The sequence below is a fragment of the Dromiciops gliroides genome, chromosome 5 (assembly GCF_019393635.1).
Source record: "Dromiciops gliroides isolate mDroGli1 chromosome 5, mDroGli1.pri, whole genome shotgun sequence".
In the NCBI taxonomy this organism is placed as follows: domain Eukaryota; kingdom Metazoa; phylum Chordata; class Mammalia; order Microbiotheria; family Microbiotheriidae; genus Dromiciops; species Dromiciops gliroides.
This window is the reverse complement of record NC_057865.1, coordinates 294,390,055-294,405,960: the sequence shown is the minus strand read 5'-3', so window position 1 is coordinate 294,405,960 and position 15,906 is coordinate 294,390,055. Positions and strand designations below refer to the sequence as shown.

Genomic DNA, 15,906 nt, shown 5'->3' with positions numbered 1-15,906 from the left:
TGACCTCATTATCCTAGCATCCAAAGCTCTCCACACAAAAGCCTCCTTTTCCAATCTTACTCTCGAGTACCTTTGTGATTCAAGCCTCCACTCCCATGTCTGAAATACCACTGCTCTTTACTACCACCTAATGAATCTTCTTCCTTAGGACCCAGCTAGGTGCCACCTCTCCCATGAAGCCTTCCCAGATTCCCCCAGAGGGAAGTGATCTCTGCCTCACCAAATCTTCCCACACCATTTGGTCTGGATTTCTGTTTTGCCACCATCAAATTCTACTCCGTACTTTAACTTATCAGTATAAAGGTTGTGTCTCCCCTAGGGGACTGAAAGGTCCTTGAGGGCCAGAGCTGGGTTTTGTTTCATTTAAGTATTTGTTTTTATCTTTTGTATATTTATGTCTTTGTATATTTAATTTGTATCTTTGTTTTATCTTTTCTTTCAAAGGCAGTGTGGGCAGTGCACTTGCCTTAGCAAAGACCTGCATTTAAATCCCACCTCAGACACTCACTTGCTGTGTGACCCTGAGAAAGGAACTTAATGGCTCTTAGCCTCAGTTTTCTCATCTGTAAAATGGGAATGATTGCACCTACCTTATGGTACAACTGTGAGGATCAAATGAGATAGGATATGAAAGTGCTTCATTAACCCTGAAAAGCTATAGAAAAGCTCCCCATCATTATCATTCTAGCCCTACACCAAGTATGGTGCTTTGAAAATAGATTGAGAGGAAGGGAAGTCTGATTTTTCCTGTCATTTCTTTCATCTTCTTTTTGCTGGTGTCAGTTAGGATAACAGTTCTAGAGGAGAAGGGACCTCAGAAGCCATTTTAAAGATGAACAAACTGAAGTCACGAGGAGGTTGTGACTCCCCCAATCACACTGGGAGAAAGCATTGCTTGTTCCTGGAGGAGGGGGAGGGCAGGTGCCACAGTGTGAGGGAGAAAGGAGATAGACCTTTAAAAATGCCAAGGTAGGCATTAACCCAAGAGAGCCTTGTACACTTATGTGTTGGGGGTGATTGTATGCTCCAGACCCACCCAGCTATAGGGGGACCACCTGGTCGGCTGCTGCGCCCCTGACCTGTCCAGAGACAACAACCTTTTAAGTAGTGTGTAGAGACTCTCCCAGAGCCCAGCTCTGATTTGGGACTCCCCCTATTAGTCATCCTTCAACCTCAGCCCTCTCTATAGTGCCAAAGCCAAGCCGTGCCTCATCACCTCCAGCCACCCACCAGGGCACCAACACAGGTGTCCTAGTGTCTATGCTCCTCTCCACTACCACCTGCCTTTCCCCTTCTTGCTATTATTCTGAAAACAAGCATGTTCTTCTTTTTCCCTCTTACCCTTCTGTCCCTTGAATGAATGAACAAATGGATGGATTCATGGATGGATGGATGGATGGATGGATGGATGGATGGATGGATGGATGGATGGACAGGTGGATGGACGGGCAGATAGGTGCATGGGTGCATGGGTAGATGCATGGCCGGGTAGATGGGTGGATGGATGGATGAATGAATGAGTGAGTGACAAGCATTTGGTAAGCCCTTACCAAGTGCAAAGCAGTGTTCTAAGTACTGGGCATACAAATAGCAAAGTCAGTCCATGTTCTCAGGGAGCTCTGATTCTAAGGAGGAAGACAACACCTAAAGAAGGTTTCAACTGCCAGTCATCTGGGAAGGTGCCCCGGCCCTTGGGGGGGGGGGCAGCAGCAAGGCAGATGTCAATGCCTCTTCTTTAATGCCATTTCTTTTGGTGAAATCATCATCAGTTTGTGATGCTGAACCATTGGATAATGCCCAGGACTTTGGTGACAAGAAAGGGAGAAATTCACCCATTGGAGGAAGGGGCCCCAGGAGTGGAGAATCTACCACAGTGAGAAGAGAGGCATTTTAGGGTGAGAAGGCAATGAAAGGAGGAGAGACCCCAGGAATGGAGGGATATTCTGGGATGAGGAGGCTGTTGGGATAAGGTGGAGGAGTCCAAAGAGTGAAGAGTCAAGCTGGGAAAGAACGAAGGTCCTTGAGACTGAGGACTGCCTGGTTTTGCTATTTGTATCTCCAGAGTCTAGCACAATTCCTGGCACAGAGCAGGTGGTTAATAAGTGCTCACTGAATAAATGAATCTGGTCTGATTGATATATGTTATTTATCTATGTGTAATAAAATCTCTACATACATATATTTCTATGGATATCTAAATGTTAAATATGCATTGCACATATATATGTATACACATATATGCATATATAATAGTAGGCACCAAAGAACTGAGTTGGAGGTGGGGGTCTCAGAAATGCAGGAAAGGGGTGTTTGACATACTTCACATTAAGCACCCATCCTTTCTAACACCCATTGGGCCCTGAGAACCTAATTAAATGCCAATATTAAACCCTGCTGACTGTCCAATGGACCAAGCTTCTAATCTGCTAATCCTATCCTACAATTAATAGCATTTCTATGAGCAATAGTTGCTGCCTTTCCTCTATCACCCACACTATCTGGCACTTGCCTCACTCTCTTGCACATAGTAGGTGTTCAATGACTATGTTCTAAATGAATGACTAGAAAACAAAATGCTTCCTCTGCCAGAGAACACCAGAGCCCCTAGAAGAAACCACCTTGCTTCCATTTCTGCCAGCTCATCCACCCTCACTGATTTCTCCTTTCCAGACCAGGCTTGCAAAGACTCCGCTGATAACCAAGGGAGGAGGTCTATTTCCTTTCCTCTCTCATGCCCCATTCATTCAGAAGTTGTAAAAGACACTTAAGAGAAGGGAAATAAGGGGCAGCTAGGTGGCAAAGTGGATAGAGCACCAGCTCTATCCTATACCAGCTGTGTGACCCTGGGCAAGTCACTTAACCTCAATTGCCTCACCAAAAAGAGGGGGGGGGAAATAATCATGTAAATAAGTCATCCTCTCTTAAAAGGGGATGGGCGTGCCAGCAAGTTCTGAAACTTGGGGGGAAATGCCCTGTTTGCCTCAATGGCATGTGAATGGTCAACTTGGTGGGAGTGTCCTTTTATCCTAGTGTCGTGCAGAAGACAGACCCCATCTGGGGTATCTGTGTGCCGTATCTTAGGAGGCACATTAGGGAGGCTTGGATATCACATGAGCTCTGGGGGCACTGAGATATTATGGAACTGGCAGGAGGAGGGTAGAGATAGGTGGCCAAGTGCTGTTATTTGGGGCAGCAGAGGGAAAGCCTATACACATCCAGCATATGCCAGTGTTGATAGCAAGGTATAGTAGGCATCTCCAACTCTCCCGGTGGCTGAAACAACTGAAGAAGAGGTGCTTAGTGTGGCTAAATTGGGAGCCTGGGAGACCATAATGTTTTGGCCTTGGGTCTCGTCTCCTTGTCACTGAAGTGGGTGGGTGCCACAGTGTGGGTTTCCATCTGGGTTATGCTTCTTGCTGCTGCCAAGTCCATGTCTGCATAGTATGTGCCAGTGTAGACAGCAAATGAAGAACACTCTGTAACATGGTTCAGTTCAGCTTACCTGAGCCACAGGAAGTTGGCTACTGAGCATCCTGGTCTACCCCCCCCCCCCCGTCATTTTACAGATGAGGTCCAGAATGACTTCCTGGGATTTAAACTTGCAAGGGACCTTAGAGGTCATCTAGCTTCGGGGTTCTTAGGTTGGTGTCCACATATCCTTATAGATAGATTTCAAAGGAGCCATGAATTTGGATGGAAAAAATACATATTTATTTCCATACTTGGTTTCCTTGGTAATCTTCTGCATTTTTACTTTATGCATTTAAAAATATGATTCTTCAAAGGGCCCCTGGGCTTCCCCTGGCTGCCTGCTCAGAGGACCCACGGCACACAAAAAGATGGGAGAAAACAGAGGCCTGAAATCACACAGAAAAGAACTGGCAGAGTTGATCCTCCTGATGCCCAGGGCCCAGGGGTCTTCCCGGCTGCTCACACTGCTTTCCACAAAGGAGAAAGGGGGGAGATGAAACTTGTTTCTGGGTTGTTAAATTAGGCCAAGGTCACTGTCTCACCCACTGACAAACACCACACACTCTGTTCCCCAAGGCCCTCTGTGGAAAAGAGGCAGACAATGAGTTTTCAAATTGCTTTGTGCCCTGCCCCCTCTCCCAAACCCTCCCCTGATCTCAAACCTCCATCTAACCTACCCAGCCCATTTCACAGATGGAAAAACTGAGGTCCGAAGGGGCAAAGTCACATAGGCAGTAAATTGCAGCCCTGAGCCTAGAATCCAGCTTCCTGAGTCTTCACTAGGGTCTCATTCTACCACATCATATTGCCTCCGTTTATCAAGGAGAATGACAACATGAGTTAGCTATCAGAGCTCACTTGCTGGAAAGCTCGCTCACTTTCTGGTCATAAAAGTCTTTCCTCCCAACACTCTGTGGGATCAGTGAAGATATTCTTATCTTCATGCTACATGGAAGGAAAAGGATGCTCAGGTTAAGAAACTGGCCAAGGTCACACAGCTTGAGGCAGAGCTGGGCTCCCAAAGCAAGTCTCCCGACTCCAGGTTCAGGGCCCTCTGTCCAGCATTCCCATCACCAGTAGAGGTTCTGTTTTCTCAAACCTTAGAGTGGCAGGCTCGGCAGTCAGGAAAACCTGAGTCCAGATCTCACCTCTGACACTGTGTAAAACTGAGCAGATCACTCGGCTGTCTGAACCTCAATTTCTACATCAGTAAGATGGGAATAATTGTGCCTATTACTCCTCCCCTACCCCCCCCCCCGGGAGTTGTGAGAATTTCTGTGGAGTACTTTGCAAACCTTAAAGCATTAGATTTATATGCCAGCCATTTGTTATTTGAATAATTTGGAAGAAAAGGCTCCAAACTCCCTTTTATAAAAGACCAAAAAAAAAGTGCATCCACCCCAAGGCCTTCGACAATTTAGCTTAGAAACGAGCCATTGACAGCAGCTCCCAGAGCCCAGGGTGGGTGGGTAGCAATTAAGAGCAGCCCACCTCACCTTCCCCAAACCGAGACATTGGGAGTCCCTCGTGGAGCAAGCACAAAGGCAGAGGAAATGCAGATTACAGCGCACACTGGGGCATTTCCAGCGCTGAAGAGGAAGATATGATCAGAAGCAGCTTGGGACAGGAGAAAGCAAAGGACGTGGGTTTGAATCTCTGATCTGCTACAGATTCACGTGCTTAAGTAACCTTGGGCTAGCCCCTTCCTTTCTCTTTACCTCATTTTCTCCTTTGCCTTAAATCCCCTTGGGCTCTAACAGCCTGGAGCCTTCCATCCACTCTATAAACGCCATCTTGTATCCGGGTCCTCAAGCTATCTGAATGCCCTCTGAAAGCAAACCCCCAAGGGCAGGGACTGCAAAAGCACTGAACACCCAGTGCATGCTGGATGCCTTCAATAAATGCTTGGTGGTATAAAGGTAGCAGCAGCAGCAACTGCAGCTGCTTTTTGGTTGTTGTTCAGTTGTTTTAGTTGTGTCTGACTGTGACCCCATTTGGGGTTTTCTTGGCAGAGATACTGGAGCGCTTTGCCATTTCCTTCTCCGCTCATTTGACAGATGAGGAAACTGAGGCAAACGGGGTGAAGCGACTTGCCCAGGGTCACACAGCTAGTAAGTGTCTGAGGCTGGATTTGAACTTGGGTCTTCCTGACTCCAGGCCTGGTGCTCTGGTAGTGCCCACCATGTGCCAGGCACTATGCTAAGTGCTTTACAAGCCATTCATTGGTGAGCGTTCCATAATGCTTTGGTAAGCATCTACCCCCAACAATGAGCCATCCCTGGTCCAGCCTTGCCTGGGTCCGCTGGGCTGGGGACAGTCCATTCCAGGAGAAGGCAGCTGTCTACAAAAGATGCCCAGGCCACATGGACCTCAGAAATGAGCCCATCAGCTGACAGTTTTAACCCAAAATCCTAAGATGGCTCTTGAGGGGGAAGGCTTTTGGTTTTGCCAAAATTGTGACCACCTCTTGGGTTTATCTGCCCATATCGACCCCCATGTGCCAAGGAAATCACTCAAGCCCAGAAGAAGTTGACCAGGAACAAGGAGCTCCCATGAGAATGGGTTCAAGAGGACACATGGGCACTGTTTCCGAGTGTTTGAAGATCCTTGATGAGGGAGAGGGATTTTGCCTTTTTCTACATAGCCAAAGGAACAGAAATGGGAACAATGGGTGCAAATTGCATAGTTGTGTATTCCAACTCCATAAGGAAAAGCTTCCCCACAATCAGAGCTGTCCAGCAGCTGCCTCTGGGAGTCAGTCTGGGAGTCTCTCTGTCCCTGAAGGCACCTCTTTCAGTGAAGATGTAAGAAAAGCTTCCTGGGGCAGCTAGGTGGCACAGTGGATAGTGCACCAGCCCTGGAGTCAAGAGTACCTGAGTTCAAATCTGGCCTCAGACACTTAACACTTACTAGCTGTGTGACTCTGGGCAAGTCACTTAACCCCAATTGCCTCACTAAAAAAAAAAAAAAACCTTCCCATTTCATTTGAGAAAGAGTCCAACTAGGAAACCTCTGAAGTTCCTTCTAACTCTAACTGGACAAGTCACTTCCCTCTGAGTCTGTGTGAAATGCAGATGATAATTGTAGCACCTGGTTCCCAGGGTTGTTGAAAAGCAAGCAATTAGCAATCCGTGTGTGTGTGTGTGTGTGTGTGTGTGTGTGTGTGTGTGTGTGTGTGTGTGTGGCAATTGGGGTTAAGTGACTTGGCCAGGGTCATATAGCTAGTAAGTGTCAAATGTTTGAGGCTGGATTTGAACTTAGGTCCTCCTGACTCCAGGGCCAGTGCTGTATCCACTGCGCCAACTAGCTGCCCCCTTTTCAACTCTATCTTGCCCAGTTTGGAAATGCAGGACACCTAGTTGGCTTAGACCACTGCATCTCTGAGCTCCAGAGCTCGGGCGGAGCCTCAGCCTCCCTCCCCAGTGGATAGAGTAGGTCCTTGGCAATCTTCAAATGCTTTGAGAATATCAATAGGTCCAGGAACATTTCTTAGGCACTTGCTAAGTAAGTGCCCAGCACGGTGGTAAGTGCTAAGAATACCACTACAAGTCCAGCCAGGAATAAGGGCAGAAGAGGAGTGAAGGGGTTAGTAGGACTGGGTCAGACTGCAGGGGTACCCACGCATCAGAGGAGCTGCAGGGCACAGGAATCTTTGGGGTAAGAAGACCATTGCAGAATGGGGGAAAGTGTGAGTTGTCAAAACTCACATGCAACCACTTCCCTCAAGGGGTTGTTGAGGAAACATTCATTAAGCCCCTTTTATATGCAAGACGCCCTGCCCTTAAGCAGCTTACAGTCTCCCAGAATGCTTTAGGCAAACACAAATGAGCATCCTGTCCCTCAGAAAGCAAAGGGGTCAAGGGACAAATCCAGGCAAAGGGCTCTGGTTGGAAAATTAGAAGAGGAAATAAAACTTTTTTTTGGCGGGGCAATAAGGGTTAAGTGACTTGCCCAGGGTCACACAGTTAGTAAGTGTCAAGTGTCTGAGGCTGGATTTGAACTCAGATCCTCCTGAATCCAGGGCCAGTGCTCCATCCACTGCGCCACCTAGCTGCCCCAGAAATAAAACTTTTAAGGGGATCTGGGGGAGGGACAGACAGGCACAGAAGGAGTCGTGTCTGAGTTGAGCCTTTTGAGACAAGGTAAACCACAGCTGAAGTCAGTGGATCAACAAGCATTTACAGAACACTGAATTTCAGGCACGTGCTGGGGATTGGGAGATAGAGATAAAACAGCCCTGGTCTTCAAAGATCTTACAGGCTATCCAGGGAGAAATTGAGCATGTGTATAACTACATGTAAAAGAAGTGCAAACTAATTTAGGGAGGGCAAAGCACCAGCTTCAGGAAAGGAGAATCTAAAGACAGAGGACACGCCAGGCATGTGGCACAGCCTGTGCAAAGGCCTGGAGACGGAAGATGGAATGTCATGTGTGGGGAGTGGCTGGAATGAGACCAGGGATTCTGTTACATGAAGATACAATGAAACAGGAGAATGAAGGTGCTTAAGGGATGGCAACATAGCACAGTAGAAAGGGTTCTGGGTTCAAATCCTGCCTCTATAACCTTAAGCACAGGACCCCCAGTTTCTTCATCTGTAGAATGGGGAGGGAATGGTCAAGAAGGCTCCTGAAGTCCTTTCTAGCTCTAAATCAATGATTCCATGATCCTAAAATAGGGAATAACCAGAGTCTCCCCAGATGGCAAAGAGCCTTGGGGTCATGCCATAAATTCTTTAGGTTTCAGTTTCCTCACCTATAAAATGTTGGGTTAGACCAGGTGACCTGTGAGGTCCCTCCCAGTCCTATATCTAGGGGACACGATGGACAGACAGAGTGCTGGATCTGGATCCCAGAAAGTCCTAGAACCCAGGAAGGCCTGGGTTCAAATTCAGCCTCAGACACTACTTGTGTGACCTTGTGTAAGTCCCCTCTATCCACCTCAATTTCCTTACCTGTAAAATGGGGAAGAACACCTGCCCCTCCCCTCCAGGGTTGTTGTGCTTTGCAAACATTAAGGTGCTATACAAATGCTTCTTTTCCTCCTGTTATTGCTGATAGACCCTCCTAGGCTCTGGTTTAAATTCAGTCCCAAACTATAGCGGCTCTAAAAATAATCCCTCGTGTCCCATATACCGCAGATCCATTCTGTGTAAAGACCAGAGTCAGCCTCGTCTACACAGGGCAGCCATGCGGCTTGGACCCAGAAGTCCCCACTTCATTGCCCAGCTCCCCAGTGCCATCACACACTCTGTGGGTGGAAGCGAGCTTGTCTTCCCCAGTAGGCATCTCATCCCCACCTCAGTAGGCAGCAGGGAGAGCAATGCTTTGAAAATGTCCAATTCTGCCTCGTGATGTTCTGTCATTACCGAGCCGGCTACCTCTGGGGGTCTCAGCACAGCCCTTGGCAGGTAAGTCACTCCTCCACCTCGGTGGCGGCGAGTGAGTCACCCAGAAGATCTAGCAAAGCACCACAGGATGCTGGCAAAGTGACGGATGCTATTATCTCCAGAACTCCTAAGCCTTGTTAGCCAACATTGGGACAGGAGGAAGAGAGATGAGCTCAACTTCCCATAGCTCTGCTGTATACAAAAACCTGCCAGGTAAGGTAAGCTGGGCAGCAATTACTAGGAGGGGATCAGATTGAGGGGAAATGACTTAGCCAAGGACACAGCTGAACACAACATTAGAGGGGGGACTTGAAGCCAAGTTTTCTGACTCCAAGAACAATCCGCTCACCATGGTTCCCAATGAGGGATCGATACCCAAATGACATCTCACCGGTCAATCAACAAGCATTCATTAAGCACTGTGTGCCAGCCACTGAGCTAGGGACTAAGGACATAAACACACACAAAACCCACCCCACAGCCCCTGCCCTCAAGGAGTTTCCATTCCATGGGGGGGGGAGAAACATTATTTACAAATATAATACAAAATAGATACAAAATTTTAAAGCAACAGGAGGAGGGAGGGGTAGCTGGGGAGATGGAGGAGGTGACACTGAGTTCTGAAGGACACTGGGAATTCCAAGAGACACAGAGGTGGAGAAAATGGGCATTACAGGCTGGGGGCACAGCCAAGGCAAAGGCTGGGAGATGGGGTGACACATTTGAGGAAGAAGGGCAGTTTGGCCAGCCCTACACACACACACACACACACACACACACACACACAAATGGGTTCTGGGAGAGGAGTAACAAATGCTGGAAGGGTAGAATGGGGTCAGATTGTGAAGGGTTTTAAATGCCACAGTTGTTTCTAGGCAATGGGAAGCCACTGGAGTTTAGAGAGCATGGAAGTCGAGTCATTCCGCCTCTACTTTAGACAAGTCACTTTGGCAGATGATGCATCGGGGAGGAGCTTGAAGCAGGGACACCAGGAGCTTGATGAGGTCTGGCCTAGGGTGGCTGTGCAGAGAAGAGACTGGATGCCAGGGCATTTGGCAGCTGAGTCAAGGGAAGAGATGAGGGGCCTCAAGCAGCGGAGGGAGGTCCCAAGGTGCCTGAGCCGGGTGCCTGGCGCTGCCCTCGGCAGGCACAGGAAGGCCTGGGGGATGGGGGGTGAGTCCAGCTCGGGGCATGGGGAGCTCACGGTCACTGGGAAGAGATGGTCTCTTCCTCCTTTTCAAGGTTCTTTTTCCTACAGGCTGCAAACCGACTTTCAAAGAGGCTTTGGCGCTTTTCTGTTTTCTAGGCTTCTGTAGCAGCTCAGGGGGTTTCATTCTAAGCCCATTAAAGTCAGGAGGGGAAGCCGGCGCTCTAGGTCTCAGGTGCTGAGGGGTGTGGAAAGAGCAGGGATCAGGAATCCTGAAGTCTTAAAGTCACAGATTTAGGGCTGGGAGGGACTTTGGAAGCCAAGTCACCAACCCGCTCATCTTACAGAATGGGAAACTGAGGCCTCCTCCAAGACCACAGTCCAAAGTGGACCCAAGGCTTCTGACTTCAAATCCAGCACTTTGGGTAGCGTCGGGGAAGTGGGTTCAAATCCCACCTCCATTCTTTTCGACCTGTGTGGCTCTGCACGCGTTCTCCCCTCTCCAAAAGGAGCCTCAGTTTCCCCATTTGTAAGAGGAAGATGCCATCCCAGCACCACCATGGATGGAGACTCTGCCTCGTGAACCTCTCTCTGGATTGGAGGGACGCTCATTTGCTTTCCTCAAGCCTGACCCCAAGATCAGAATTCTCCCCCGGGATTGGGGGGGCAGCCATGATTGGCGTGAGGACGGAAATGTGGGCTCTGCCTGCCTCTAGGGAACAGCCCGAAGACACCCTCGAATCTGGGGCAGGCAGAGAAGGGGCCCATCCCACCTCCATGCCTGTTGCTAGAGGAGACCCGGAAAATACCCCTAGCATGGTAGATGGGCCACCCGTCTGAAGAGTGAGGAAGGCCCGGGTTCAAATCCCACCTCTGAGACTTCCTACCTGCGTGACCCAGAGCAAGTTGCTCAGCCTCTCTGTGCCTCAGTTGTCTCATCTGTAAAATGGGTGCTTTCTACAGCTCTCAGTCCTTGAGGCCATGAATCACACAGGATGAAGGGTTGTGGGCAGGCAGCCATGGGTCCTGGGGGAGGTGCAGAGATCTGGTGTGTGCAGCTGAATGCTGGGGGAGGGGGCAGAACTGGGAAGGGTTTGCGCAGGGGAGAGAAGGGGGCCCTTTTTCAGGGAGGCCTGGAAAAGAACAAGGAGTTTGGCTTTTATTCCTTTATTAGTTTCTTAGCATCCACATCCATTCTCCGGCAGACCCACCGGCATGTGCTAGCTGACACTCGCAGTTGAGCCCACATCATCACCTACTGAAGAAACGCTCGTAAGAAATCATTATAGGATATTTTTGAAGACAAAGTTTTATCGTAATATTCCAAAATATGAAAGAACTCCTCTTCAGACAGATTGATTCCATATTGCCGCAGAACCTGGAGAGCAGAGCGTGCAGGATTAGAAGAGCTGGGGGGAGGGGTTACAAGGAGCTGGGAATCCTGGGGCAGGGACAGGGAAGGGGCTTCGATTATCCTGCTTGGGGGGGTAGGGGTTAGAGGGATCCCACAATGGAACCGACTGACAAAGCACAGATAGAGGCCCCACTGGGTGGGACTCCCTTGGCAGGAGGGTGAGAGGGGGGTCCTGAAGCAGGATTAGGGTGGGCTGGGTGCCCTCTTGGCTCTGCTTCAATGTGGGCACTTCAATGTGAGGCTTCCACAAAAGAGCAATGAGCTCAGACTCCCAGTTTAGAAAGGATGGCCTGTGGTATGGCGGGAATCTCTGAGCCCCGCCCAGGTCTAAGGCCCTGGTTCTTTGATGTCTCTGGTTCCACTTGGACAGCCGCAAATGGTCAGTCACCCATAGGGCCAAAGAATACCAGAGCTGAGATGGCCTTAGAACAGGGGATGTCAGAGCTGGGAGGGGCCTGAGAACAGGGGATGTCAGAGCAGGGAGGGCCTTAGCTCTCCAGTAGCCCAACCTCATCTTATAAACATCCCTTAAAATGAAACACCCTTGGCAGGTGATACAGGAGCTGTCTGTCCCTTAGACTTAAATAATGGGGGCAAGTTCATGCTTTCTGGGTGAATGTTCATGGTACTCTAAGATATGAAAATGATCCCAAGCTATGAAATGGCCCTGTGAAAGGCCTCAGGGACTTGGGTCACTCATCTATGGAAAATGTCTGGAAAGACAGGGATACGAATTAGCCAGGCTGAGCAAGCAAGGAGGAGTTGCAATCTGCCCTGGTGGAGGGACAGTTCTACAGGGGAGGGACAGTGTCAGAGGAGATGGCCACCCCAGGGCCCTGCTTACCTTCCGGAAGTCAGCTATGCTTAAGAGGCCAGTGCCAGACTCATCATAGCTCTTGAAAGTCCGACGCATGGGTCTCCAGCAGTGGAGAATTTTGGGCTGAATTCTCAGCAAAGCCGCGTAAAAGGAAGCGCTCTGAGTTCCGGAGCCTTTCTGGTTAAGAGAGATGGAGGGAAAAGAGAGACTGAATGACAACAATCCACGTGGGGCTGTCACCCAGGGAGCCTTGGGGCCCACTGAGGCAGCCTCCAAGCTCCTCCTACCTCTCGACCCTGTCTGTGACCCCCTTCATTTAGGACTGCTGCCCACCCAGGCAGAAACTCTGTTCCTCCTTCACTTCCCTCTTCAGGAACCCAGTACTCCTACACCCCAGTGCCCCCCCCAATCAACTCAATTCAGCAAACATTTGTTTATCACCTACTATGTGCCAAGTCTGGGAGTGAAGAGACAAGGGGATCCTGGCCCAGCCCTGCTTGCCCTAAAGAGGCTTGTGTCCTAACTAGGGAAGCCACGTGTACAGACAGTCATCCAGTGCCCTACTGCTTGCCAGGTATGGCACTAAGGGCTGGGCCAAGATGGAAGTCAGACCATCTCTTCCCTTGAGGGGCTTGTGTTATATAGCAAGGGAAGCGACATGAAAACTGCCAAGTATACAAGTCAGCAAAAAGTCTGCGAGCTTTTATTAAAGGTCTCCCATGTCCCAGCTAAGCAGTGGGAATACAAAGAAAGAAGGGAAAAGAACCCGTCGGACTCTCCCAAAATATGTACAAATCAAAAAAACAAAAAAACCCAAAAAAACAAAAACAAAAACAAAACAAAACAAAAAAGGGGGCAGCTAGGTGGTGCAGTGGATAAAGCACTGGCCTTGGATTCAGGAGGACCTGAGTTCAAATCCAGCCTCAGACACGACACTTACTAGCTGTGTGACCCTGGGCAAGTCACTCAACCCTCATTGCCCTTCAACAAAACAAAACAAAACAAAACAAAACAAAACAAAACAAAAATATGTACAAATCAAAGCTAAGTCGGCTGGGTGTGGGCTTGCCGAGGAGGTGACTGAGCCCCGCGCGGAGGCCGGCAGGGAGGGGTCGGAGGTGAGGAGGGAGATGAGCGGCTCATCGTCCCGACCTTCTCTGGCCTCCCAACATTCCCCGCAGGTTTCCCGCCTCCTGTGAGTAGGCTCCCCTTCGTCGTGCGCTCCGGGCTCCAGGGTCTCACCTGACCCGGTTTTCAAATTAGGAGACCCCGTCTCCGAAGAGGACCGGGACTTGGCCAGGGCCCCATAACTGGCAAGAGTCGGAGCCCTGAGCTCGACGTCCTGGGCAAAGCCCGTGCCAACAACCCCGGATGGCTGGAAGCCAGGCGCTCCTCAGGTGCCGGCACCTACTTACCATCATGTAGACCTGCTGGATCTTCATCCTCTGCATGAGCGAGGTCTCCTTCGCCTTCAAGAGGAGGACGCAGCTCTGGAAGAAGTCACAGTAAGCGAACTTGCCACAGTTCTTCAGGTCATACTTTGTTATGAGATGCTGGCACTCGTCCTTGCTGATCTCCAAGTTGTACTTGTCAACCAGAGCTAGAGCGAACACAAAAGGGATAGCTCAGCACATTGTCCAGCCGTCTGTCAGTCCGTCTGTCCGTCCGCCAGCCCCCTGACACCCGTCCCCATTCCCTTTCTCACACTCCCAAGAACCCTTTAAAAGAGGCAGGGCTTGTGGGGCCAGGTGAGGAAGCTCAAGGAAAGGGCATGACTGGGACAAGGTCACACAGGCAGGAAATGTCAGGGGCAGGATTCGTGCCCAGTTCTCTGCAAATCATCTATAATTGACCCTGACAGTGGACGTTCGCCCCTCTACTCCCCGTGTTATTTCCCCACAGCAGCAGGGGGAGGGCAAATATTATCACCCTCGTTTTTTCAGATTGGGACACTGAGGCAGAGAGAGAAGACGTGACTCATCCTGTGTTAACTTCTGAGTCTCAGTGCGGTACTCTCTCCACCACCATCTTCAATTACCCACGCCCGAGAGCACACAGCTCCCGACAGCGAATCCCATGAAAACCTGGCGGTCACTAGAACAATAGTACGGGGTGGTCAGTTTCACAGCGACCACTTTCTAGATGGGGAGAGGGTTAAGGAGAACTGCCCCCCCCCCGCCCCGACCGTCCCCCAGGGGCCACAGGACAGCGGCTGGAGCGCTTGCGCAGCTCCTGGCCATCTGGCTGATGTAGGTCAAGGATAATTAGTCAGATGATGGCGCCGCAGAGAGTTGGGACGTTCTGGGAGTTATGGCGTTAGAAGGAGAGGTTCGTTACTAATAGAATAATATGTTAGCTCGGCACTTAGGATAATGTGCCTCAGCTCACGTGTCTCCCGCATTTTCCAGTTTCCATCAATAAGCATTTATTAAGTACTTACTACATACCAGAACAGTACCAGGTGTTGGGGCTACGGGACAACAATGAGACAGGGCTCACCCTTGAAGAGTGGAATTATTCTCCTTGCCTTTTCTCACAACTCCATAAGGGAGGAAATGCCAGTGCAGATACCCCCCCCCCTTTAACACAGGAGGAAGCCAGGAGTCTAAGAGAGATGTGATCGGCTGTGGTTGGACCGCCCAGAAGTGACGGGACTGGGCCTTGAGGACAGGGCTTCTCGCCCGGCCGCCCCATCATGAGCTTCGGTCAGGGAAATGGCTTCTGGGGCGGATGACACACTGACTAACAAGGCTCTCGGCTCATGGAGAGGTGGAGAGGTGGAGAGCTGTCCGCTTGGCACGAGCTCCTCCATGACCCACAGGAAAGTCCCCTTGACTGCCCCCCCAGTCTGAGACCCGGCTCTAGTTCTGATTACTCCCTCCTCCCCTCTCTGGGCCTCAGTTTCCCCATCTGTAAAGTAAAGTCTTACGTCTTACGGTTTGACCACTGCCTTGCCAACCCGCTCTCTCTCCCCAGGCAAGGAACTTGAGGTCCGGAGAGGAGGTGACTCCCCCAGAGTCACACAACAAAGCCCCGGCCCTTCTCCTGCCTCAGTTTCCTTGTCTGTAAAATGAGATTGGAGCCCTGGTCGCGTCAACCCCTCCCGGCTCTGGGACTAAAAGGGCTAAGGGGGCCGGAACCTTGGAATTCGGCCACGGTGATTTCTCCCTGCTTGTCCACGTCTTTCTCTTTGCATTCTTTCAGCATTTCCTTCCAGCAGCCCTGGATCTTCTTTCTCAGCTTGTTTTCTATCACTTCACAGTTCTGCAAGGGGGGCACCCAGGCCCGGGAAGCCGCGGACGCGGCGGTGCCTGGAACCTGGCCGGGTGAACAAAGAGCGGTCAGAGGGTGGAGGGAAGCTGGGGGAGAGGCCTCCTCCCTCCCGGCCTTCCTAGGCGAGGGGCAGGAGCAGAGAGGGGCCGCCACCTGCCCCAAGTCACACAGCAGGCTTCCTGGCTGCTCCCGCCTTTTTGTTGGTCCGGATCTATACTCCCTGCATTGATGTGACCCCCGAGGTGGGGGGCGGGGCCCCCATTTACCAGCTCAGATCAGCAGCTGTCTGGGAAAACTCCCGGGCTTTCTGAGAGATGGTGGGACTGGCCCGGGGTCTCACGGTCAGTGACGGTCAGAGGAAGGTCTCGAACCCCCTGGCCTTCTGACTCCAAAGCAT

The 15,906-nt window shown here is 50.5% G+C and overlaps 1 protein-coding gene across 1 annotated transcript in view; it reads right to left on the bottom strand.

Annotated features, from left to right (window-relative positions):
- Window positions 1-11,207: 11,207 nt before the first annotated feature.
- Window positions 11,208-15,906, bottom strand: part of EFCAB6 (EF-hand calcium binding domain 6) — a 168,313-nt gene continuing 163,614 nt past the window's right edge. Inside the window, exons 30-33 of the mRNA XM_043967890.1 lie at window positions 15,377-15,554; window positions 13,652-13,836; window positions 12,264-12,413; window positions 11,208-11,383 (exon numbers count right to left, since the gene is read on the bottom strand). Coding sequence (XP_043823825.1) covers window positions 11,261-11,383; window positions 12,264-12,413; window positions 13,652-13,836; window positions 15,377-15,554 — 636 coding nt within the window. The 3' untranslated portion in view covers window positions 11,208-11,260. The remainder of the gene's footprint in view (window positions 11,384-12,263; window positions 12,414-13,651; window positions 13,837-15,376; window positions 15,555-15,906) is intronic.